At 43.6% G+C, this 22,965-nt stretch overlaps 1 protein-coding gene across 1 annotated transcript in view; it reads right to left on the reverse strand.

Moving 5' to 3' along the window:
- Positions 1-22,965, reverse strand: part of atrnl1a (attractin-like 1a) — a 428,607-nt gene that overhangs the window by 340,619 nt on the left and 65,023 nt on the right. Inside the window, exons 7-10 of the mRNA XM_050071268.1 lie at positions 22,583-22,670; positions 17,054-17,300; positions 10,907-11,090; positions 7,589-7,743 (exon numbers count right to left, since the gene is read on the reverse strand). Coding sequence (XP_049927225.1) covers positions 7,589-7,743; positions 10,907-11,090; positions 17,054-17,300; positions 22,583-22,670 — 674 coding nt within the window. The remainder of the gene's footprint in view (positions 1-7,588; positions 7,744-10,906; positions 11,091-17,053; positions 17,301-22,582; positions 22,671-22,965) is intronic.

Here is a 22,965-nt window from a genome sequence, read left to right on the forward strand (position 1 = left end):
TACAGATGTCGAGAGATCTGAGCTTCCTCAAGAAAAAGAGGCGGCTCTGCCCCTTTTTGTAGAGAGCATCTGTGTTTAGGGAGCAGTCCAACTTATTATCCAGGTGTACACCTAGATACTTATAGCTTGGCACCACCTCGATGTCCACCCCACAGGTATTCACTGGCTGAAGAGGGGGCTTGGACCTGCGGAAATCTATGATCATTTCCTTGGTCTCTGAGGTGTTCAGGAGGAGACAGTTCTTGTGACTCCAGTCACGAGGTGTTCAGGAGGAGACAGTTCTTGTGACTCCAGTCACTGAAGGCTTTTATCAGGTCCTTATATTCAGACTCCTGCCCATTCCTGATACACGCCACAATAGCAGTGTCGTCCGAGTATTTCTGGATGTGGCAGGACTCAGAGTTGTATTTGAAGTCCGCTGTGTACAGTGTGAACAGGAATGGAGCCAGGAAAATCCCTTGTGGAGCCCCCGTGCTGCTCATTAATGTCCCAGAAACACAGTTCCACAACCTGACATACTGTGGCCTTCCTGTCAGGTAATCTGTGATCCAGGAGATAAAGGAAGGATCCACTGCCATCTCTGTGAGCTTGTCTTTGAGTATGTTTAGGCCAACTTTGAGGAAACTCTCAAAGCAAAAGCAAAACCTCAAGGTGTTCTTGAGATTGTGCCTTCAAGAGAATGAGATGGACGTGGTCACAGTGACAATGACCTTAGATAAAATAATTTAAATCAGTTCATCATTGAGTCTAAGCAGATGTTTGTGACAAATCTGAAGACACCCCCTCAAGGTACTCTTGAGATATCACATTCACCAGAATGAGAATGCAAGGTCACACTGACCTTGACCATTTACAACCAAATTCTAATCAGTTCATTTTTGACTCCAAGTGAATGTATGTGCCAAATTTGAAAACACTCCCTCAATGCATTGTTGAGATTTCTTGTTCACAAGAATGAGAGGGATGCAAGGTCACACTAACCTTGACCTTTGACCTTTTAAGTTCAGTCTTGAGTCCTTGTGGAAGTCTATGCCAAATGTGAGGCAACTCCCTCAAGGCTTTCTTAAGATGTTGTGTTCATGAGAATGCAAGAGATGCAAGGTCACAGTGACCTTGACCTTGAAAATCTAATCAGTTCATTGTTAAATCCAAGTGGATGTTTGTGGATGTTTTGTGCTCTTATGTGATGGATGGGGTCACAGTGACCTTGACCTTAGACCAAAAAAATTCTAATTAGATATGGTATTCACCAGAATGAGAATGCAAGGTCACACTGACCTTGACCATTTACAACCGAATTCGAGTCAGTTCATTGTTGACTCCAAGTCAATGTCCAACTTTGGAAAAACTGGCATTGTTGAGATGTCTTGCTCACAAAAATGAGACGGATACAAGGTCACATTGATCTTGACCTTTGACCTATGATCATCAAAATATAATTAGTACATAGTGGAGTTGAAGTGTACATTTATGCCAAATGTGAAAAAATTCCCTCGAAGGGATCTCTAGATATCACGTTCAGAACTAGAAAAGCACTTGGAGAGCGCCGACCTCCGCCAAGCAGCTCAGATTTCCTGCCATTTTATTATTTTATCCATTTTGCTTCAACCAATCACCACCAAAATTGTATCATCTGTTCCTTGTCCCATTATCAACCTTTCCTGAAAATTTCATCAAAATCCGTTCAGAACTTTTTGAGTTATTTTGCAGACAAACAGACAAACACTGGCGAAAACATAACCTCCTTGGACGGACGGACGTGCAGACAACCCAAAAACGTAATGCCCCTGGTCACAGCTATCACCGTTACAAAGGCATAAAACTGTATTTTGTACTGACAAAGGTTAATTTCTATATGTATCAGAGCCAGAATTAGGAACTCATACACAAAACTAATATGATACAAATCATTTTTCAGACATGCAGAGCACCATTTATTGCGTAGTGTTTATAACAAACATTTCTCACTGTAGCAGCCTCTTTTCTCCGACTCATGTTACCTCTCTTCATCTTCCTTCCCTTTGTTTTCCTCTCCTAACCATCACCCCCCTCCCTCCTTCCCTCCCCTCCTGCGTCCCTGCGGTGAGGCAGAGAGGTGGCTAGTGGACAATAAAGTTGTGCAGATCTGCAGATATGAGTGATAATGAATAAATGATGATATTTATAAAGACGGGTGTGTTTGCGCAGAGTTGAGGGACATGTAAATACACACATTCACTGTGATTGTTGATGGGGCCAGAAGAAAAAGAAGCACTGAACACGACGTTGTTTCCAACTTCTCTCAGACAGACACACTCTGTAAACAAATGCTTTTTGTTTATTACCTTTGATTTCTCCTTTTATTCACAGGCTTATTACCTGCTTTATCCTGGCACACCTTTATTGTTATGAGGTAATTCTCTTCCACCATCATCAGTGCTTCTTTCTCTCTCCCTAAATCCCTCCTTCATTTACTGTTTATTTCTCTCCCGCTCTGTGTATATCCCTCTCTCCTTCCTCAATGTTCTGCTCTCTTATTTCTTGTTATTGCCTCCTCGCATTCACTGCTTTATCTCACCAATATCCTCCCTGGCATTTTCCCCCTTATTATATAATTTACAGCAGACAGTGACGAGGAATATAAAAGGAAGAGGGGGAGGGCAGACGGATTTGGACCGACCGTGGGCTGAATGCTGCCAGAAATACAGAAGCTTGATCGTGTTTTAAAAAAAAGTCTTGCACTTTTTTTGGCCAAATGTGGCAAATTAAGGTTCAGTTTTTGCAGCTTTTAACCACATACAAAGGGCGTCTCCAGCAGATAAAGTTCTTCGCTCTCACAGAAATGCCAAAAACTGCAGTTCCTTGAATCGCCATTGAATGCTCTAAAAACGTGTCAATCCCCATATGTTAAAATGGCCAACTTTACAGCAGAAATAAATAATAAATTAAAGTATCTGAGAGAAGACCTGAAAGTATTCATGGAATTATTTCAAGTGCAACTCAGTTTTATGCAGTGTATGTTGTAGAGGGCCCTGCTCCATCCCTTTTTGAGCAAAGGGACCCTTGGCCGAGAAAAACATTTAAGACCCCCGCACTAGTGGAAATTAGCATTAATTCAATTAAATTTTATCTGTACAGCCCAATTTCACAAATCACAATCCCTCTGTCCTTTGGACCCTCACAGCAGATAAGGACAAACTCCCCAAAAAAACTTTAACGGGGAAAAGGGAGGGATCCCTCTTCCAGGACGGACAGACGTGCAATCAGGGGCGATTGCTGTGAGACAACAAGGGAGGCTGAACTTCCCCTTAAAGTTCATAGAGGAAATGGTCAAATATGCACTATTGAATTTACTTTAAAATAAGAATTTAAATTGCATTAAACGTGTGCTAGGATGCGTTTAACATCATGACGTTTATCACCAGTTTTCAAACGTGACCTCCCTGTCATACATTCTTGTGTCAGCATGGTGGACGCGGAGCCTCCAAGNAATATGCACTATTGAATTTACTTTAAAATAAGAATTTAAATTGCATTAAACGTGTGCTAGGATGCGTTTAACATCATGACTATGATGTTCAAACTTCAGCTGTTTATCACCAGTTTTCAAACTTGACCTCCCTGTCATACATTCTCGTGTCAGCATGGTGGACGCGGAGCCACCAAGCATTCCTATGAGACAGCGCTGAGCAGGTTTTTTTCATGCAGCAAAGCAAGACGGTCATTGGATAAATGCGACAAAATCGTCACTTATAGACACTGCATATACAGCTTCCCATGTTTGAAAGAACAGCAGCCGCCACTGCGGATGCAGATGTCGTGTGCGCAGAACAGATCAACATGATGAATGTACAGTAGAAATTAATTATCACACTTAATCTTGCTGACCAAGTTCGCACCTAGCATTAGGGTTAGCTCCACCCTCATGTTTAAATACGATCACTTCTGGCTCCAAAAAATCCAAGATAGCGACAGCACATATGTCTCGAGCATAGATCATTAAGAGACCTGGATACAGCATTAGCAGCAGGGCCCTTTCATTCCTATGACGCGTGGGTTAGGGTTGCGTGAAGCAAAAAAAGCTCTACTTCCAAAGTTTGAAATTACCCAGATGATCGGCGCTGCGGCTGCAACATTGGGCCTATAAAGCTAGTTGGAAACGCTTACCTTCAAGGCTGGAAATATTCCCATTACTTTGATTTTGTCGGCAGGAAAGACGCCAAGAACACTGTTGCTGCAGGTTGTTGGACTAAAACTCAAAAATCACTGCAAAACACATCCTAAACCTTCAGTCTGAAACACCTTGGTTACTGCAACCGACAGCACAACAACGTGAGGTACCAGGAAATACACCTGACCTCCAGCTTGTGGCTGGATATGTTGTGGATGATGCACGGCTCAGTCTTGGCAAGGTGCTGCAAACATCAATGAGTCCAGATGGGTACAAAAAGACATCTACGCAGTGTCTCACTTTATTGATGAGCTTTGGGTCTATTCGACCTTCATCAGACAACAATGGACAGGCTGGTAAGGGTGACCAATCTCAGTCTAATCACTGGCTGTATATACACATAAAAATAGGTAATACACCTATGTGCAACCCTGGTGGTAGAAGCTCCACCTTCTGGGAGTTGTAGTTTTTTTAATACTGGATGCCAAACTGAAAGGCATACAAATGGAAGCCATATTTGTCTTGTCATACAGTACCACAATATGATATTTGGGGTCTGTGATTTATGGTTCTCACCTGATATCCTTTCAGAAGATTTTCTTCTTCCTCCCAACATACAGATATAGAAACGGGTACAACTGTGCAACTTTGCCAAAATGTTACAAGGACATGGCAGCTTCACCCACTGAGCTTTTGTTTCTCCCCGTGTTCCTCTTTGTCTTCACTCAAACACCACCTTCCTCCATGCATACACATCCATCTCTCATTTTCCCTCCCTCTGTCTCCATTCTTGTTAATCTCTGTGCTCCCTGTTGTTTCTCTCCTGTGAAGAGTTGGTGTAATCCCTCTTTTCCTCTCCCAAAGCTCCCTTCATCCTTCCATTCCTCCCTCCCTGTCGAGGGGTGGAAACATCCTCATGCCATCTGGTCTATGGTGCGACTGGGTGGCCTGTAATGGGATCCTTAATCATCCACACTCTCTACCTATACAGTACAGTAGCGTCTGTATCCGAACACACTCCTGCTTTTCCCTCACAGACTCTTCTGTTTTTCAGATGATTAGTTTGTTGCTATCTTTTGGCTCTGATACGAAGCTCTTCTCTTCCTCTGACTCTCTTCATACAGTATGCACCGTTACGGGCATTTCGTCAAATGCTGCTGCTGCAACATTCTGATTCACACCAGAGAATCAGTGGTAACAACAAACCATTTGTGTGTCTCTGTGTGTAAGACAGCAAAGTGAATGACTAATGAGAGCAAATGAAATCAAATTTCTGCAAGGGTCATCATGAGTAAAAGACTGGCTTAGTAGGATGTGTTTGTCTGTGATGACCCTCAATTATCATAACACGCAAACACAGAGTGGTCAGTATGATGAATATATTAGATAATGCAATGACTGAGAACACAAAAACAACAGAATTATGTATCAAATATAAGGAATATCTGTGAGGAAATATGCTCTTAGGATGTCACTCCACCGCACATTTTCTTGGAAATTTTTGAAATCTTAATTCATTTAGAAATTTGATTGAGATGACACCAACAGTATGGGGCTATCAAGGTGGACTGGAGTCATGAGACCAGAGCTAGATCTTGGGAGACAGTGTTAAAGGTTACTCCTTCCTGGTCAACAAAAGCCCCGTTTCCACTACTACTCCACTACCACCTTTAGAACCAGCAGTAACCCTTCAGACATGGTACCTAGACCCTCGGTCTGTTCAGACAGTCCTCTTAAATGTGGGCGGGGTTGTTGTCACTCACTGCTCCGTCCAGCACTCGCTGTATTTCCTCATCAGCGGTGACACAGATGGAAGTCTGCACCTGGTTTATCGTCCACAGAACGAGGCTGCACGCCCACATTTTCAGAACAGGCTGCAGTGAGAGTCTCTCTTCATGGGATATTTAAAAATAGCAGCTTTGTGCATTTAGTCCTTCTCAGGCAAGCTCAGGGGTTTAGTGTTGCTGTAGCCCACAGGAACAACGCTCTGCGACACTTTTTTTTTCCTCCTAGTGAGGATTAGAATATATGCAGGTCACACAATCCTGTCCAAATTAATATATATTTTTAAACCCTTGAAGATCCATTCATTACTAAAAGCCTGTGTCATCTAAGAGAGGCAATTAAAAACTCAAGTAATGGTCAAAGTTGTCACGGTGAAATTTAAGGTGTGCTGATGGATTCATGTCATTAACTCATGCATTGAGTTAACGTTCCACCTTAAAAGTCACCAGCAGTCGGCCCAGTGAATCAAGTTATTTTTAGCTTACAGCTTCTGCGCGAGGCAGCAGAACATCCTCTCACTTTATAGTTACAGTTTAGTAATATATGTGAGACTTGCCACAGTATGAACAGTGTTTACATGAGCCTCAAACCAGCCACAGCTCAGCCCTGAGCAGAGTGACCGTCCTCTAGTGTTTCTAGCTCCACCTTTTAGAGTTCCACCGTTAGCTTGTTTACTAAGTTACATGAATGCTACAGTCACACTGAACGTCCTGCTGAGCCCCGGTTAAACTTTAAACTTTATATGGAGGGATATTCTTATTAAATGGCCAAACCAGACTCAACTGACAACTTCTTAGTCGGGTACAGGACATGTTTTTAGTGAGTCATTGTTGTGTTTTCAGCAGCGAAAGTACTACGGAAAATGTTATGTAAAGCCAGAACATGATCATTTCCTAACCTTCACCTCATGGTGTTTGTGCCTAAACCTAAACACCTGTTAATCACTGTTGCATTGTTTTTTTTTGTTTGTTTTGAAGATTATTTTTGTGGGCTTTTTACCTTTAATGACAGGGAGAGAGTGGGGACTGACATGTAGCAAAGGGCCGCGAGCCGGATTCGAAGCCATGGCCGCTGCAGCGAGGCAATGCCTCTGTACATGGGGCGCCGGCACTATCCACTACGCTACCGACACCCCTTCACTGTTGCATTGTTGAAAGATAAAGTTTAAATGTATCCTCTACATAATAACAAATGTAATTCATCAGTGGTTTGCAGAAACGTACAATGCCAGTTTTTTTCTCTGGAAATTGGATTGAGGTTTGTGTGTTTGATGAGCAGAGCTGAAGGTGAGCAGGTACGCTGGCGAGTGGCTGAGGGGCAGGACTCATTTCCATACTCACAGATCTGTGCATACTAAATGAGGCGAAGGTGTAGAGTTATACTGAAGCCATCTCAAGGCATAAATGTTTGGTTTTCTTTCATGACAAAAACTCTTAATGTGTAATTTTGATGAACAGACATGAATCTTTTTTTTGAGGGGTTTAGTCAATGCCTGGAGAGGAACTTTAATAGTGACAGAGGACAAAATGCAACTAAAGAAAGGAGCCCTGGGTTAGGCCTCTAAAAGTTGGCCTAATATTTGTGACATCTGCTGCAAAACATATTGTAGTACCAGACTTGGTGTGTGTGTGATTGTTCAGGACGTGTTCTTACCGATATCATACGCCAGGAAGTCAGCAGAGAAGCACTTGGCCCCGTTGCTTAGCGATGTGTCATTGTGAGTGTTACCCCCAAACACCAGCACTGTGCCGCTCAGGAGCACCGCAGAGTGGAGGTACCGCGCTATGCCGCTCTCCCCGAGGATCAACCTGCACACACACACACACGTCAAACACACACACACACACCCAGGACAGAGTGCAACTCAGCAGAGGGAGACATATTAGGAAAGTGTTAATTTGTCAGTTATGTGTGTGTGTGTGTGTGTGTGTGTGTGTGTGTGTCCATGGTGCCATGTTATTGATGGCGTCTGTCTGGGTGTGTGACCTGGCCTGTGGTGACTGCCCTTCACACCAACTGTTCTTTCATGGGACCAGAACACACACACACACACACACACACACACATGCAAACATACAGAAACACTCATGACAGACATTGTAGGAGGTCTCAGTCTGCTGTGTGTGACCTCTTTGAGGTCAAAGGTCACATTTCGGACACCAACTGTAGAGGCTCTCTGTGGCTTCTTCAATTACTGCAGCGACTCGACTCAGACTTTGATATTTGTCAGTTCTTAAAGGAACAAACAGGAAAAACGGAGCCATAAAAAGCAGTGTTCTTAGATGTATTGCGGCAAGACTATGAGGGCTATGGAATATCGCGGATATACAGATTAAGAGCACAAACGTGGGTTACACTGCAAGAGTTGTTTTTATAGTTAGTTTGGATTTTTCCACTCATTTTGACACGAGTGAAGCTGCAAACTTCAGAGCCACCTTTCAGACTCTGCAGGGGGAGGGGTTAGCAGTTCATAGTCAAAAGACAGAAAAAAATACAGATGGAAGTCTCATCTTCGCAGCATGGTGTAAGGCATGTGCACTCTCAAACGCTGGTTTCGACCCTGGAAAACACTTTATCGATCTGGCTGGACTGCAGAAATCTCACAAGAGGTGTTTCTACATGTGCGTGCGCCCAGTCTGTGAGGCACACTACATGCTATCACTGTATATTAGCTCAAAAGCAACACAAACAGAGCTGCTGACAGGGTGGATTGATCTTTACGTTGGGCTGTAGCTGAACAGAACAGCTGGAATACCCACAAACGTTTGGGTCTGGGAATCTGAAAAGCCCAGCAGCTCCAGTGACACCTGACTCCGACAACAAATTCCATCTGGAAAGTGAGAGCCATGGAGAGACAGCAGGTTGTGTGTGTGCGTGTACATGTGAGCATATGCTACTGTCTACATGTGTGCGCACATGTGAATGGAGGGGAGAGTGATAGAGCCCAGCGTCCTGTTTCACCCATCCATCTGCCTGGGGTCACCTGAGGTCAGACCTCCTGTCAGATCCGTCTATTCTCACACTCCTCTCCTCTTTCTGACACAAGCACACTGATCTCGTCTACCTAGTTCTACCTCGGCTACCAGAGTTTACAGCACCTCTGCAGCAAAGAGCCTTCGAAAAACACTGATTTTTTTAATATGAAACTGCTTTATTCAGTGTTTTTTCTCCTTTAAATCACCAAGTCAGTTTGTTTTGGTAAAGAGGAGATCTCTGTGGATAATTTGGCACCCAGTAAAAACCAGTTATCAGAGAAAAAGCTGAGCACACATTAACAGGCGCTGGGCTAGCGGCCCGTCTGCAACGAGCTGAACAGCGTAGAGGAAACATTCATTTGTAACTTAACGCTGTTTTATTCAGTGTTCTTACCGGTTAAATCACCTGAGACATTTGTTTTGGAGAGGAGGAGACCTCTGTGGATAATTTAGCCTCCTATAAAAAACCTCCTGAACAATTAACACTGAAGGAAATCTATCCAAGAGAAGTTTCAGCTGGTTGCAACTTGCAGTCCTCACCACTAGATGCCACTAATTCCCCCTGAATCTAACAGACTGCTCCTTTAAGGGTTTGTTAAAATTGCATCTTTGTTTTTCAGAGAAATAAGGTAAAGTCCTACATTCACAAATTTACTTCAGTATGCGTGCAACACCTTTAATGAAATGGCGTATTTTCGACAGAAAAAAAAACACTAGACACTTTGCTTTCATGTTGCACACATGCAGTGTGACAGTAGACAGTAGTTTTAAATCCACACCAGCTATGACCTGCACTGAGGGCCGTCACATGCTGCATCTTTAACCACCCGGAAAACTCAGACCAAAGATTGGCGACGAGACAATTTGAAACAGGCAATTTCTTGCAATGTGCTGCTCTGCAACGTTTGAAAAACCTGCCGGATCACATAAATGCAACTAGACGAGACGGTGTATCAACTCTATGCAACAACTCTTCTGATTTGCAGCTTTTCAGACTTATTTTGTGGCTGAATATAATTTGTAGCTTCTTAAAATCTGAATGAGGATAGTGATAGTGAGATACTGGCTACAGTGATGAAACAAAACCAGCATCAGATGGACTGTATTCATAATCAATACGCCACAATAATATAAATAACCAGCGCCAATTCATCAGTCAATGAGAATGTGTGTGTGTGGGCGGGGCATAAGCACATACAGCCAGCAGCAGCAGCGACGCACCGTCTGACACCGGCACACCGTGAGGACAGAAACAAAGTGCTCCACAGGGACAAATCACCTGCTGCAGCAAGCCAACACGCCATCTGCGGTCATCTTGACTTGACCAGCAGACTTCACTACAAGCTGACTGGCTGTTGAAACAGGTGACGTGCTTTAAAACCAGCCGCCAACGATCTGACAACCTGAGTTGCAGGTGACACCATCAGCCGGATTGAGTCGAGCTCAGACCAGCCAGTTGACACTGCTGCAACTTTTCTCTGCAACGTTCTAAAGCGGTTTCGTCTTGTCATGAATCTTTGGTCTGAACTGGGCTTAAAGCATGGTTCAGTGTACAAACACACGTTACACACTCTTTCCTCTCTCACACACACAAACCAAGCAAGCAACATTTGACTAACACTAACTTTAAGTATGTTTGACATCAACTAAAATCTGCGTAACATTTTCACACTACTGTAAAATCTGATCCAGTTATAATAGATTTAGATTTCTATTAAAACTGCTTCAGAAACTGATGCCAGGTAAATAATTCAGTCACAGTTCCACATAATGATGTAAGATTGCTCATCAGTGTGAATGTGTTTGTGTGACGATATGTGTCAGCCCTGCAGAGACTGATAACCTACACAGAATACATGCTTCCTATGACCTAGTGCATGATGGGATTTGGCTCCAGCTCACTGCAACCCTGGACAAGATGAGCGCTTCAGATAACAGATGACTGGGTTTATACACATTGATATGACACAGTGACTTCATCATTCTGTGCTCTCACCATGTTCTTGTGTGGACGTGGTATCGGTACATGTGGTCCACCAGGCCGTATTTGTTGTTGCTCAGCGCCTTGTATCCACCGTGGACGAACACGCAGCCGCTGGCCTCGTCATACACGCTGCTGTGGCCGTAACCTCCCTGGACCACGGCTCCCTCAGCAGACACGACCTGCCACAAGTTCGTCCCTGAGACACAGAAAGCACAGAGAGGCTGGATTAATGCCAGACACTCATGCAGAGAGATGAGAGCTGATCACTTAAAAAGTTTTTGATGCTTTGGCAGATTTGTCTTTTCACCATCGTGCCAAAAAGCAGAGCACTTTTAATTCTGGAGGTGAGACAGAGCGAGGGAAGAGAAAAGAAGAGACTGAGCCAAACAGTGAGAGAGGCCAGAGGAAATTACACTTTATTGAATTTAAAAGCACCCCTTTATTAGACCGGCGCGATGCATACCGATGAATTCAGGTGCATAGAAAATCTTATTAAAAAACAGGCGGGGATTACATCATCCGAGCAGCCCCCAATAAAGGAAAGACACAACACAACAAACAAAAGCCTGAGAAGGAGGAGGAACTTCAAAAGCCTGAGAAAACGTGGCGTCATCTGGAACGGTAAACCCCTGAGAGCACGAGCAGCACTGAGAGAAACCGAGACACACAGTGAACTAGAAAGCACTCAGAGAGAGAATATCTCCACACAGCCCTCTAAGTAAGTCTTTTATACTTTAATTGAAATGAATTGTACGAGGATGATTTCAAATGAGTCAGACCTGAGATCACAGAGTTCCAGCTATTATAGGTAACATGCTGCTGTGTAACACCACTTTTTAATTCCATAACATTTTGCAGGATCTCTCAGAATTGATGTCATCAAAATGAAATGTTATGTTGATATGTTTAAGTGTTATAGCACTTCATGTTAAACAAGTTACACCACCATGAATCCTTAAAATAATTGTAGGAAATCTTGTAAAGATCAAACAACAACCTTTGTGGATATACTGGGAGAAATATGCACACATGACTGTGAAAGTTGACAATGCTTCAAATGTTCCTGCAAAGAAGCTGCATGTTCTGATGCCTTGTCCACAGATCTGTAAATATACAGATGATGCCTCCAGTGTCCAACGCAAGGAAGTGCATTTCTTTACGTATGGATAGAAATCTGATAGAAGTTCAAATAAACACAAGAAGTGGGTGCTCTAGAGAAAGGATCAGCACNTAAGCTAAAGTTAAAGGAGATAGAGAAGATAAACTCACAGGCTTTCTCAGCCCAAACAGCACTGCCACCTTCAACAAACCCAGGCTCCGTTGATGCGAGCTCCAGGTAGAAGCAGTGCTGATACTACCTTTCCTAGCATATTCACCATACTCTATCTCACACGCTACATAGCATAACTCCAATATAAGATAAAGTTAAGGGTAGAAACTACCTGTAGCCATGGGGGAGGGGCTAATTTTGTCCAATTTCCACCATCCAGTAGTTTGGATTATGCGCAAAAACAAAAACAAACAGGACCTGCCAGGAACGTAGCATGTTGTGTGAAGTATTTAAAAAGGCGTACGAACGGCTGAACAAGTCATAATGACGATCTGACTGTATTTAATGTATAACCATGTTTTAGCAGAATAACATTACTCAGATTCAAAATGTGTTCAAACTAGATAAACACATTCTTTTTAGTCATACAAACTCACGTGACAATCAACACAGGCAACTGAACTAAAGAAAAATAGCATGTTAGCTAGGCTAGCACACTGTCATATGGTCTCTCCGAAATCCACTGCAAAAGTTCAATGTTTTTAATGTACTCGAGGCAAATTCCGGACCGAAATATTATGGAGGGAGGGGAGGAGTTTCAAGGGCACATAGGATGTGACGGAGATTCCCATTGAAATGAATGGATTAAAATGTCATCACTTCATCTTGTTAGATATTTGAGTGAAACTGTGTCATAATTAGTGTATGAATTGTTGGTTCTTGGTTGGCCATCACCAGCACTGAGGTGTAAGGATGAGCAGTCCCTTCAGGCCTACAGTGAGAGATTTGTCTTGACTTAAGGAGGCAAGGAAAAAAGGAACTTGGTTTATATGTGTAGGCTGTTACACATGGTCACATGATGGTGCTACTGGCACCAAAAAAACCTCAACTTTCTCCTCTGGCTCTTGGCCGACCTTTTCACTAAACTTTCTGGACTCCATCGAAAAGTTTCGTGAAATTCTGCAAACCAGCAAAAAGACAAGGAAACACACAGAACCAAGAAAATAAACTGCAAAGAAAGAAAGACAGAAAATATGACAAAAAGGACGGGACAGCTGAAAAAGAGAAAGACAGAGACAGATGCACATTATTGTATTGTAACCAAATACAGACAGAGTGATCACAAAGTGGCTGCTGGAACGAGTCACCATAGAAACCAGTGGTCAAACATTGGAAGACAAAATATTCAACACACACTGTGACACGGAAGATGTGAAGATTAAATCCCTACAGAATTCCCTAAACATGGAAAAACAGTCAGAGGATCGTGGATGCAGCCTTTGTCAGTGACGCCCCAAAGCTATTGAACACACTACCTCTACATATCAGGGAAGCTGCTCGCTAAATATTTTTAAAAGAAAGCTAAAAACATATCTGTTCACTTTAGTCTTTAACTCGCTCTGACCTCCTGATACAGGTCTGACACTCGTTCATTTTAGGCTTCACACTGCTGCAACTCTTGATTTATAGTTTTACAACTCTATGATTTTATGAGTCAGTTAATCCATGTTTTAAACTGCTTTAAATGTCCTTTTATATATTGAATTGCGTTGTCTGGTTTATGTTCATTATAACTATTATAGTGCCCTCATTGTAAAGCACTTTGTGTTGCATTTCTTGTATGGAAGATGCTATATGAATAAAGTGTATCATTATATTATTATTACAGTTACGATTCTTTGACTTGATATATTCTTTTAATCATTTTCGGGGGGGATTTTGCTTTAATGACGGGACAGTTTGAAGCGTGAAGGGGGACAGAGAGGGGATGACATGCAGGGCTGTGGGCTGGAATTGAGCCCACGCCACTGTGGCAATGACTCTGACTTTGTGCATGCTCTGCCTACTGAGCTACTGGGCGCCTCCACGTTTATTCATGTTTTCAAAATATTGACTATAGACAGCCAGAACTGGCTGATTTGGCCCAATACTGGGGCATCATTCATTCCCAGTTTCAGCCGAGTCAGGCAACTGGATGCTGCCCGGCTAATTTCATCCGGCATGCCAAGCTCAGGCCAATGCTGGGCCAGGTCATTTCTGATAACGGCCCAGTGATGGCAGCCGGAATCTGGCCAGCTGGTTTGGCCCAATTCTGGGGCATCATTCATGCCGAGTCGGGCAATCAGACCCAGCCCAGCTAATTTCATCCGGCATGCCGAGTTTAGGCCGATTCTGTCCACTGGGTATCATTATCTTTTATCAAAACTTCAAATATCAGACTCTTTGGCTTTGGCAACTTATTGCTTGATGAAAACATCACGCCAACAAACTTGAGCACTGAAAGAGTAAAAGCAAGAGAGTCAACAACAGACAGCAGAACACAGGGGCACAAATAAAGACTTTAATAAAGAGCAAAAAAGGAGGAGAGAAACAGCGAGGAACGGCGATAGAAGATGGGGCAACTGTGAACAAGACGACAAGAAAGTAGAAGGTCAACTCTTATCTCATCTCTGGCAGCTAATTGCTGTGAACCTGCCTCTCTGAGTGGTCATTAAATCCTTTTACCTCATAATTTACACTCCGCTTCTACTCCCCTCTGTTCATTTCCAGGTTGCAGCGACTCTTTAAGTCGCTCCCTCTGAAGCCTAATGATGCTCAGTGCAGCGTTACGCCATGACACTGTCAGAGACGGAGGAGGGAGGGAGGAGATAGAGGTGGTCGGAGATGAAAGTGATAGACACATGAGGGGAGAGGAAGAAGGAAGAGGTGAGGGAGAGGAGCAGGAGATGGCGGGGACCGAGGAGGAGCGATGACAGAGGGGGTCAGAAACTGAGGCCTGGAGGAAAAGAAAGGGATGAGAGAGTGTAGAGGAGGAAGAGGGAGACAAATGGAAACACAGACTGGCAGGGAGGAGGGAGAGTGAGGGAGTGTGCTGAATTCATTAATCATTGTCTTCTCCCAGACTCTCCGGCCTGGGTACCACCTCTGCTTAATGACTGTGTGTGTGTGTGTGTGTGTGTGTGTGTGTTGTGAGTCTGATGAACGGTGTGTACATGTGTGTGTTTTCCTCTCATTTTGCCTGTTGGTTTACAACACTGTGTGACACTGCCATCTACTGGCCAAACAAGGAAACAAAAATAAATGCAAGAGCACAAAGTGGCCACAAGTATGAGGACAACTAAGCCAAGTTCTCTACCAGATACTAAGTTACTTTCATTTTAAAGGGACAGCTTCACCCTAAACTCAATGCATATACCTATTTTCCCTCTTTCCTGTAGTGCTATTTACACTGCTCAAAATGAAGGGAACACTTAATGGTCACAGTCTAACAGGAAGTCAGTTAAACTTAAGGGATATCAATGTGTCCATTGAGGAAGCACAAGTGATTGTGAATCAGTTTCAGGTGCAATGGAGAGGCAAAAGCAAGACACCCCCCAAAAAGGGAATGGTTTTACATGTGGTGTCCACAGACAGCTGCTCTCTCCTTATCCTTCCTGACTGATTCTTCTCTAGTTTGGTCTTCTGCTAGTGTCCTTGGCACTACTGGTAGCATGAGGCCGTACCTGCAGCCCAATCAGGTTGCACAGGTAGTCTAGCTCCTCCAGGATGGCTCAAGAAGGTTCACTGTGTCTCCCAGCACAGTCTCAAGAGCATGGAGGAGATACCAGGAGACCACGAGGAGAGCTGGACNTTGGTCTTCTGCTAGTGTCCTTGGCACTACTGGTAGCATGAGGCCGTACCTGCAGCCCAATCAGGTTGCACAGGTAGTCCACCTTGCTGTGTCTCCCAGCACAGTCTCAAGAGCATGGAGGAGATACCAGGAGACCACGAGGAGAGCTGGACAAAGGGCATCAACCCAGCAGCAGGACCGGTATCTGCTCCTTTGTGTGAGGAGGAACAGGAGGAGCACTGCCAGAGCCCTACAGCATGACCTCCAGCAGGCTACTGGTGTGCATGTTTCTGACCACACTGTCAGAAACAGACTCCATGAGGGAGGCATGAGGGCCTCTAGTGGGACCTGTGCTCACATCAGCAGCTCCATCATTCACCAGAGAACACTAGTATTGGCAGGTCCTCCATTGGCGCCCCGTTCTCTTCACAGATGAGCGCAGGTTCGCACTGAGCACATGTGATAGGCGTGGAAGAGTCTGGAGACGCTGTGGTGAATGTTATGCTGCCTGGTCAGTGATGGTCTGGGGAGGCAGATCCTTGGAGGGTCGCACAGACCTTCATGTCATAGCCAACTGTACCCTGACTGCTGTTAGGTACCAGGATGAAATCATCAGAGTGACTGTCAGACCTTACGCTGGTGCAGTGGGCCCTGGGTTCCTCCTGGTGCAGGACAATACCCAGCCTCGGTAGAGATGTCTGCTTTCTCACCAGTATAATGGAACTAGATGGCACTCGGCTTGTGGTGCCAAAAAAATACATTTAAAAAACTCAACAATCTTACGTAGGATAGAGTTGTTTGAGGAGTAAATCTTTTCAGTCTGATATCTAAAATAAGAAGCTGAAATAAGAAAGCTGTGTGAGCGCCAGCTGATTAGATGCAAGTCTCGAGTCATTTGAACTTGTTGCCTGTGTCTTCAGGCCATGTGTGCTTAATAAATAAAGAATGATGTAAGCGTGGGATGGCATCGCTAGTAACATGACAACAGCTTGTGTGGTGTTTCCATTGTACTCTACTGTGTGTTTTATATGCAGCTGCTAGGGTTGTAGTCGTAAGAGCAGAGTCACAGAATGCCAATTTCTGCCCGGTCCATCTTAAAATAATGTTTAAAATACCAACCATGACAAGGAGTCTGTGTTAAAACCCAAAGACCTGTGTGAAGACTCTCTGGAAACAGAGCTCGACGGGTCTCTGTGTTTGACTCCCATCAATAAAAAGCAATTAAACAATCACCGAAGAAAAAACAATCGATGAGCGCAGAGTCAGCAGCCGCACTTACTGATGTTGTACTCCTGGACTTTGTTGATGTAGCTGTAGATTGGCGAGTAGCCAAAGAAGATCAGCATCACCGGCTCGCCGTCGGCCAGCTCCACCACGTGAGCGGTGTGCCCCTCCAGGGCGTAGGGAGGAGGCAGGGCTGGTTTGCGTGGCGACCAGGTGCGCCTGGGGATGTTGAACACCCACAGCTCGTCAGTCACGTTCACGGATTTTGCCTCCAGCTTCCCGCCAAACATGTAGAGGTCGTCCTACACGAGGGAAGAGACAGAGAGAGAGTGATGCGTTTGAATGTTAAGAACACAGTCCTGAGATTAAAAAATATATAATCCCACACATTTCCACGAACAAAATTTCCAAACTTTTCCATGACTTTTCAAGGACCCATAGTAGATTTTTTTTTCTTGCCCCACTTGCCTGACGTTCTTTTGAACATATCAGATTCAAACTCTGTTCAAACATACTTTCAGTTGGTTGGCACACAGGAAGGCAGACATGAACCCAGATAGAAAATGACAAAACGTACTAACTAAAACGTTGTCACACATCACACACCGATGGAACAGCCATCGGGAGCAATCTGGGGCTCAGTATCTTGCTCAAGGATACTGAGACATGCAGCCTGGAGGAGCAGTATCTTGCTCAAGGATACTGAGACATGCAGCCTGGAGGAGCCCGGGATCGAACTGCTGATTTTTCGATTGGTGGACGACCTGCTCTACCTCTGAGCCACAGCCGCCCCAACCTGCTNTGAGACATGCAGCCTGGAGGAGCCCGGGATCGAACTGCTGATTTTTTGATTGGTGGACGACCTGCTCTACCTCTGAGCCACAGCCGCCCCATTGGTGGACGACCTGCTCTACCTCTGAGCCACAGCCGCCCCAACCTGCTCTCATTCAGGAGACATTGGGTAGTGACTTGCGGCATCAGACACTGACCAAAAAAGCTGTCCTTTAACCTCGGCATGATACGCGGCAGCATCAGAAAGAAACACGGCGGGACAAGAGCGAAATTCAAGGTGGCAAAAGTCTGAGAAGGGTGGGATAGAGGGGTGGTGGATGGGTCCAACAAAAACCGACTGTCATTTAGGAGAGTGGTGTTAGCATCCCAAAAGATCATAAAGCCAAACCCTGTTCTGTTTTCCCAAACCCAGCCACGAGCTTTTGTTGCCTAAACCAAACCATGTGCCTATGTTGTTGGAGGAAAAAAAACATCAATTTGCGTTGCTGTACCAACATAGTGCTTTTATTTTGAAAGAGACTGTATGCAAACTGTACATTTCCTGTAAAAACAGAAGTGTATTTTGAAAACAGACAATGCATGTAACAGGCTGAAGTTGACACGGCGTCCCAGAACGTCAACAACCAACACACCCAGGGTACCTTGGACGTCATATGTGGACGTGGAAAGTCCATGAGCAAATGTTGATATGTGACAAGTCGGGGTGACAATGTGTTGGATGATCAGCTTCATTGTGGAGACTTTCCTGCGTACTTGATTCACATCAGGAGAAGGTGAAATTTTGTTTGTCTGAGCTTGAATCCTGCCTCCAGAGCGCCGAAGCTCCACTTCTGTTCATTTATATGGTGATGGAGAATTTGGCCTCTGATGTAAAATTTATGGTTTGAGAAAAGTAGGAGTCCTTGTTTTTGTGCCAAATAAATACAGAAATAAAAAATTCTATCCAGATTTCTCCAAAGTCATTAGTTCAAGGTCCACTCAGTTTAATACATTCGACATCATACTTGCTTTAGGCCATGTCGTCGGGCTAGATTGCTGTCTCTGTCCAGAAGCTGAAAATAAAAGCTCTATGCTGAAAATTCACTGTACTTAAAAATAAAGTGTGTTTTTTACAAACTTGTCACTAAGTCACTTGTAGTCCATGCAGAACAGACCCGTGATCCACCAGCTGGGAACCACTGTTCTAAAGTACATTTTAAGCTATAACGTGAGGCTTCAGCAGCCTGAGATCATTTTCTCTCTCCCTCTTTTTAAACCCATTATTGATTTCTGGGCACTCGGGTCCAGTGCAATAAGCTGTAAACACAATATTGACACATGATCAATAATAAACATGTTGTTTATTGTTAAAAGGATCCCCATAAGCATCTGCTGACGTGTCTTCTAAAAACAGTTTGGCATTTCGGGAAATACAAGAGTGAGAAGAAGATCAATCAGCAGCCTGTTAGCTTAGCTTAGCACAAAGACTGGGAACAAGGGGAAACTGCTAGCCTGGTTTCAGTTACATCAGAATCCACCCACCAGCACCTTCTAATCTCTCGTTCAATAATTGTCAATATGAAAATATTGATCATAACAACTTTAAACATACAATATGTCATTTTTGTTCTCGGGATATCTCAATCAACACAATAACAAAAACGGGAGCAATGCTGTCATTGCAGTCAGTTTCTGACAGGATTCCTTCAGTGTTCATCGTTCAGGAGGTTTTTACCAGGAGCTGAATTATCCACAGAGGTCTCCTGCTCTCCAAAACAAACAGACCAGCTGATTGAAAGTGATAAACACACGCATAAAGCAGTTTCATGTTTAAAATCAGTGATTCTCCAATGCTGTTTGGCTCATTGCAGAGGGGCTGTTATCCAAGCTTGCACTAATGCATGCTCATCTTTTTACTCTGATAACAAAATCCAAATATTCAGGAGGTTTTTACTGTGAGCCAAATTATCCACAGAGGTCTCTTCCCCTCCAAAACAAACAAACCTGGTGATTTAAACCAGTATTAACACTGAATAAAGCTGTTTTAAATTAAAATTCAGTGTTTCTCCAATGCTGTTTGGCGCAGCAGGGGTTGAAGCAGAGTCGCTGCTGATGTTTGCTTAGTTTGTTTCTCTGATAACTAAAGATCCAGACATCTGATGACTAAAATCCTTCATCTGGGGTCTCATTTATAAAAGACATATGGACAAAGGCCAAAACTTGTGTAAACCACAAAATATTCGACAATTACTCAATAAATCAGGCTTCCAACTCACCATCTCCGACGCCAATTTACTGTGTCAAAGTTTCTCCCATCAAGTCTGTTTTTATAGATCACAACTTTTGCGTGGGAAGTGGTGTACGCCTCTTTCAGGACTTGTTTTGTGCGTACGCAACGTTTATAATGAGACCCCTGGTCAAAATATACAGATAAAAAAGACCAAGATTTAAAAAGTGTATCAAAAAATGTGGCTTAAAAGTAGATAAATGTCAACTAATGACAGCCTCTAGCAGAAAACCACAACTTTGACGCATGTGCAAATGGTGTTTGATGCCACTGACAGATAACTGACAAAATATATACCACTTTTAGACACTTTAATATGGAAAACCTTTCTCTTTAAGTCCCTAATGATTAACATGCATCTCTATCTGCAGGTCAGCAGCTTCAACACAGTCGAGGAGCCGCCTAAAATATCAGTGTGAAACTGAAGGGTGAGAGGTGAAGAGTCGGCAGGTCTGTCTCTGTTACTCACAAGGTAAAAATAAAACATGCATGTCTGCTTTGTGCTCAAGTCTAAGAGGTTAGACTGCACTGATAAAGTAACGCACCTTTCACCCCCCTCAGTGTAACAGGGAGGGTTTAGAGTTAAAGCTTGTGTGTACAGCAAACAAGCCAAGAGTTACTGCTGCCTACAAATCTTCTCCAGGCTGACACTCTGACCTCCTCTGGATCAGATCTCACCTTCATCACAGCAGAGCAGAGACATTTGTCTTCATTCTCCCTCCGTCCGTCACGATCAAATGACTTCCTCCACACAAAATAAGCATGTCTCCCAGTATTTGGACAGTGACACATCATTCGACGCTGCGCACCATGATGTGAGTGATGATCCTGATGTTCCCTTTTCTGCACAGGTAAAGTTAACGATGCAACGGTCCATCAAAAAGTGTAAACGCCTCTAAACGGTGATGATTACCTCCCCTGTTGAGCCACTTGTATGGAGATGGATTTGGGTCGATATTTGCAGAGATCTTTTTCACACAAATAATATTGAGAGGAATCTATATCCATTTGTGGATTATAATTTGAAGAAATTATAAAACTGTCTGTTAAATAATTAGATATCTCCTAACTGTAAGCAGTTTAGACTGAGCACAGACGAATACACCTGAATACAGCTCAGTGTATCTGCAGCCACCAGTCACATTCAGCTCTGCTCTACTATAACATGAGATACGTTCCAAAACTACGCTGAGGCTAAAATTATCTTCTTTTCTTTGTTCTTTACTTCTCAGTTCAGCTGTCAGAGCTGACACCTCGATGGTGGCAGACAAAGAAGTTCGGAGGATTCAGTGTGTGTCTGATGGAAACTTGGCAGGAGCGCTGATGTTAATTGGCTACAGGTGTTGTACAGACTGTGCAGGTGTTTCTGTTTGGCCCACAGACTCTGAGGAGAAACTGTACATCTAAACTCAAATATGCAACGTCCAAGTGAACCTTTTGTGAAAATGTAAAATATATACTGAAATTTGCATCTTTATGTTGTGAGTGTTTTATGTGCTTAGATTTGAGTGTGAAGGCATCGAGGGCGGATTACAAATTTAAAAATATACTCTTCAGGATGTTTTTTAAAAAACAAAGTATAATGTATAACATATAGTCTACTTATGACCCACTAGAAGAGACTCTGCCTGTATTTCCTTTTTTTGTGTGTTCTGTTCACGCTTAGGTGACTCTAAAAAGGTAGCAACCAGGTGCCTGACCATAAGCAGCACACATGCAAGAGTCACGGCACCAGAGAAACACAAATAACATGAGGTGAAACACCAAATGAGAGTGAATCTGGGGTTGGCTTTTACTTACATGTTTCCTTTCACTGTTGCTTGCAAGCGTTTTTTAGAAACTATAACCGACAATCCTTCAAAGGAAACAACGGACTGCACAGTATTTCCGTTCTCACCTGACACACATTTACATCAACATACTATGTATTTTTATATTTTACTGCCTCCAACATCTTCACTCTCTGGTGTCAAGTCAGTCACTAGAAGAAAATATATATATAAATATATTTTATGTTTCTGCAAACTACAGATACGCTACATTTGCACACTTGCATCATATCAACATTTTCAAAGTGACATAGTACATGAGCTGACTTAGTCATAGGAAGGCAGAGGGGATGGTGAATAGCGTGACATCTAGGCCAGACGCCTGCCAGGCTGCGGTGCAGTGTTCAAGACCAACAAACAAGAAAACCAGTTGTTTTTTAGCGAGTCATTTCTGCGTTTTTAGTTGCTTTTTAGGCGACAAGCGTTGGAGTTTTCTAGCAACCCATCAATGTAGCGATTGTGGCACCAACACTGGGTATTTCAAGCCAAAATGTGATCTTCTTCTACCCCTAACAGTGGTTTTTGCACCTAAACTGAACCACACATTAACCACAGTGCTGTGAATTCAGTGTATCCACTCTCATATTTACATGCAAATGTAACGTATCTGTGGTTTGCAGTAACGTACAATGCCACCATTTTTTCTTGCCACTGGATTGCCAGTGTCAGTGAGATGTAGCAGCCACAGCTGTATTACCTGGTACAGAGCCAGAGAGTGACCGTATCTGTAGAGAGGACCGCTGCTGACGGGCACCACATCCCACGTACTGCTCTCTAGGTTGTAGCTGCAGACAGAGGTAAAACAGAGGGCTGTGAGTCCCTATAAGTAGCACTACAGTGCAGAACTACAGAGGTGTGTAACACAGATAAGAAATGATAAAAGCACAGGTGGAACAAATAACATTAAAAAGGGCTCGACTCCATTTGGGTGCCTAAATACAGTCAGCCGGCAGACACAATACCGAGAACCTAGACCTGGAGCTAAATGGAATGCAGCCAAATTTAATATTATTAGTTACACCTGTGTTTGCAGAGTAAATGTCCACAGTGAGAATGGTCTACAGACGTTTATCACATCAC

Source organism: Epinephelus moara, chromosome 19 (genome assembly GCF_006386435.1).
Source record: "Epinephelus moara isolate mb chromosome 19, YSFRI_EMoa_1.0, whole genome shotgun sequence".
Taxonomy (NCBI): domain Eukaryota; kingdom Metazoa; phylum Chordata; class Actinopteri; order Perciformes; family Serranidae; genus Epinephelus; species Epinephelus moara.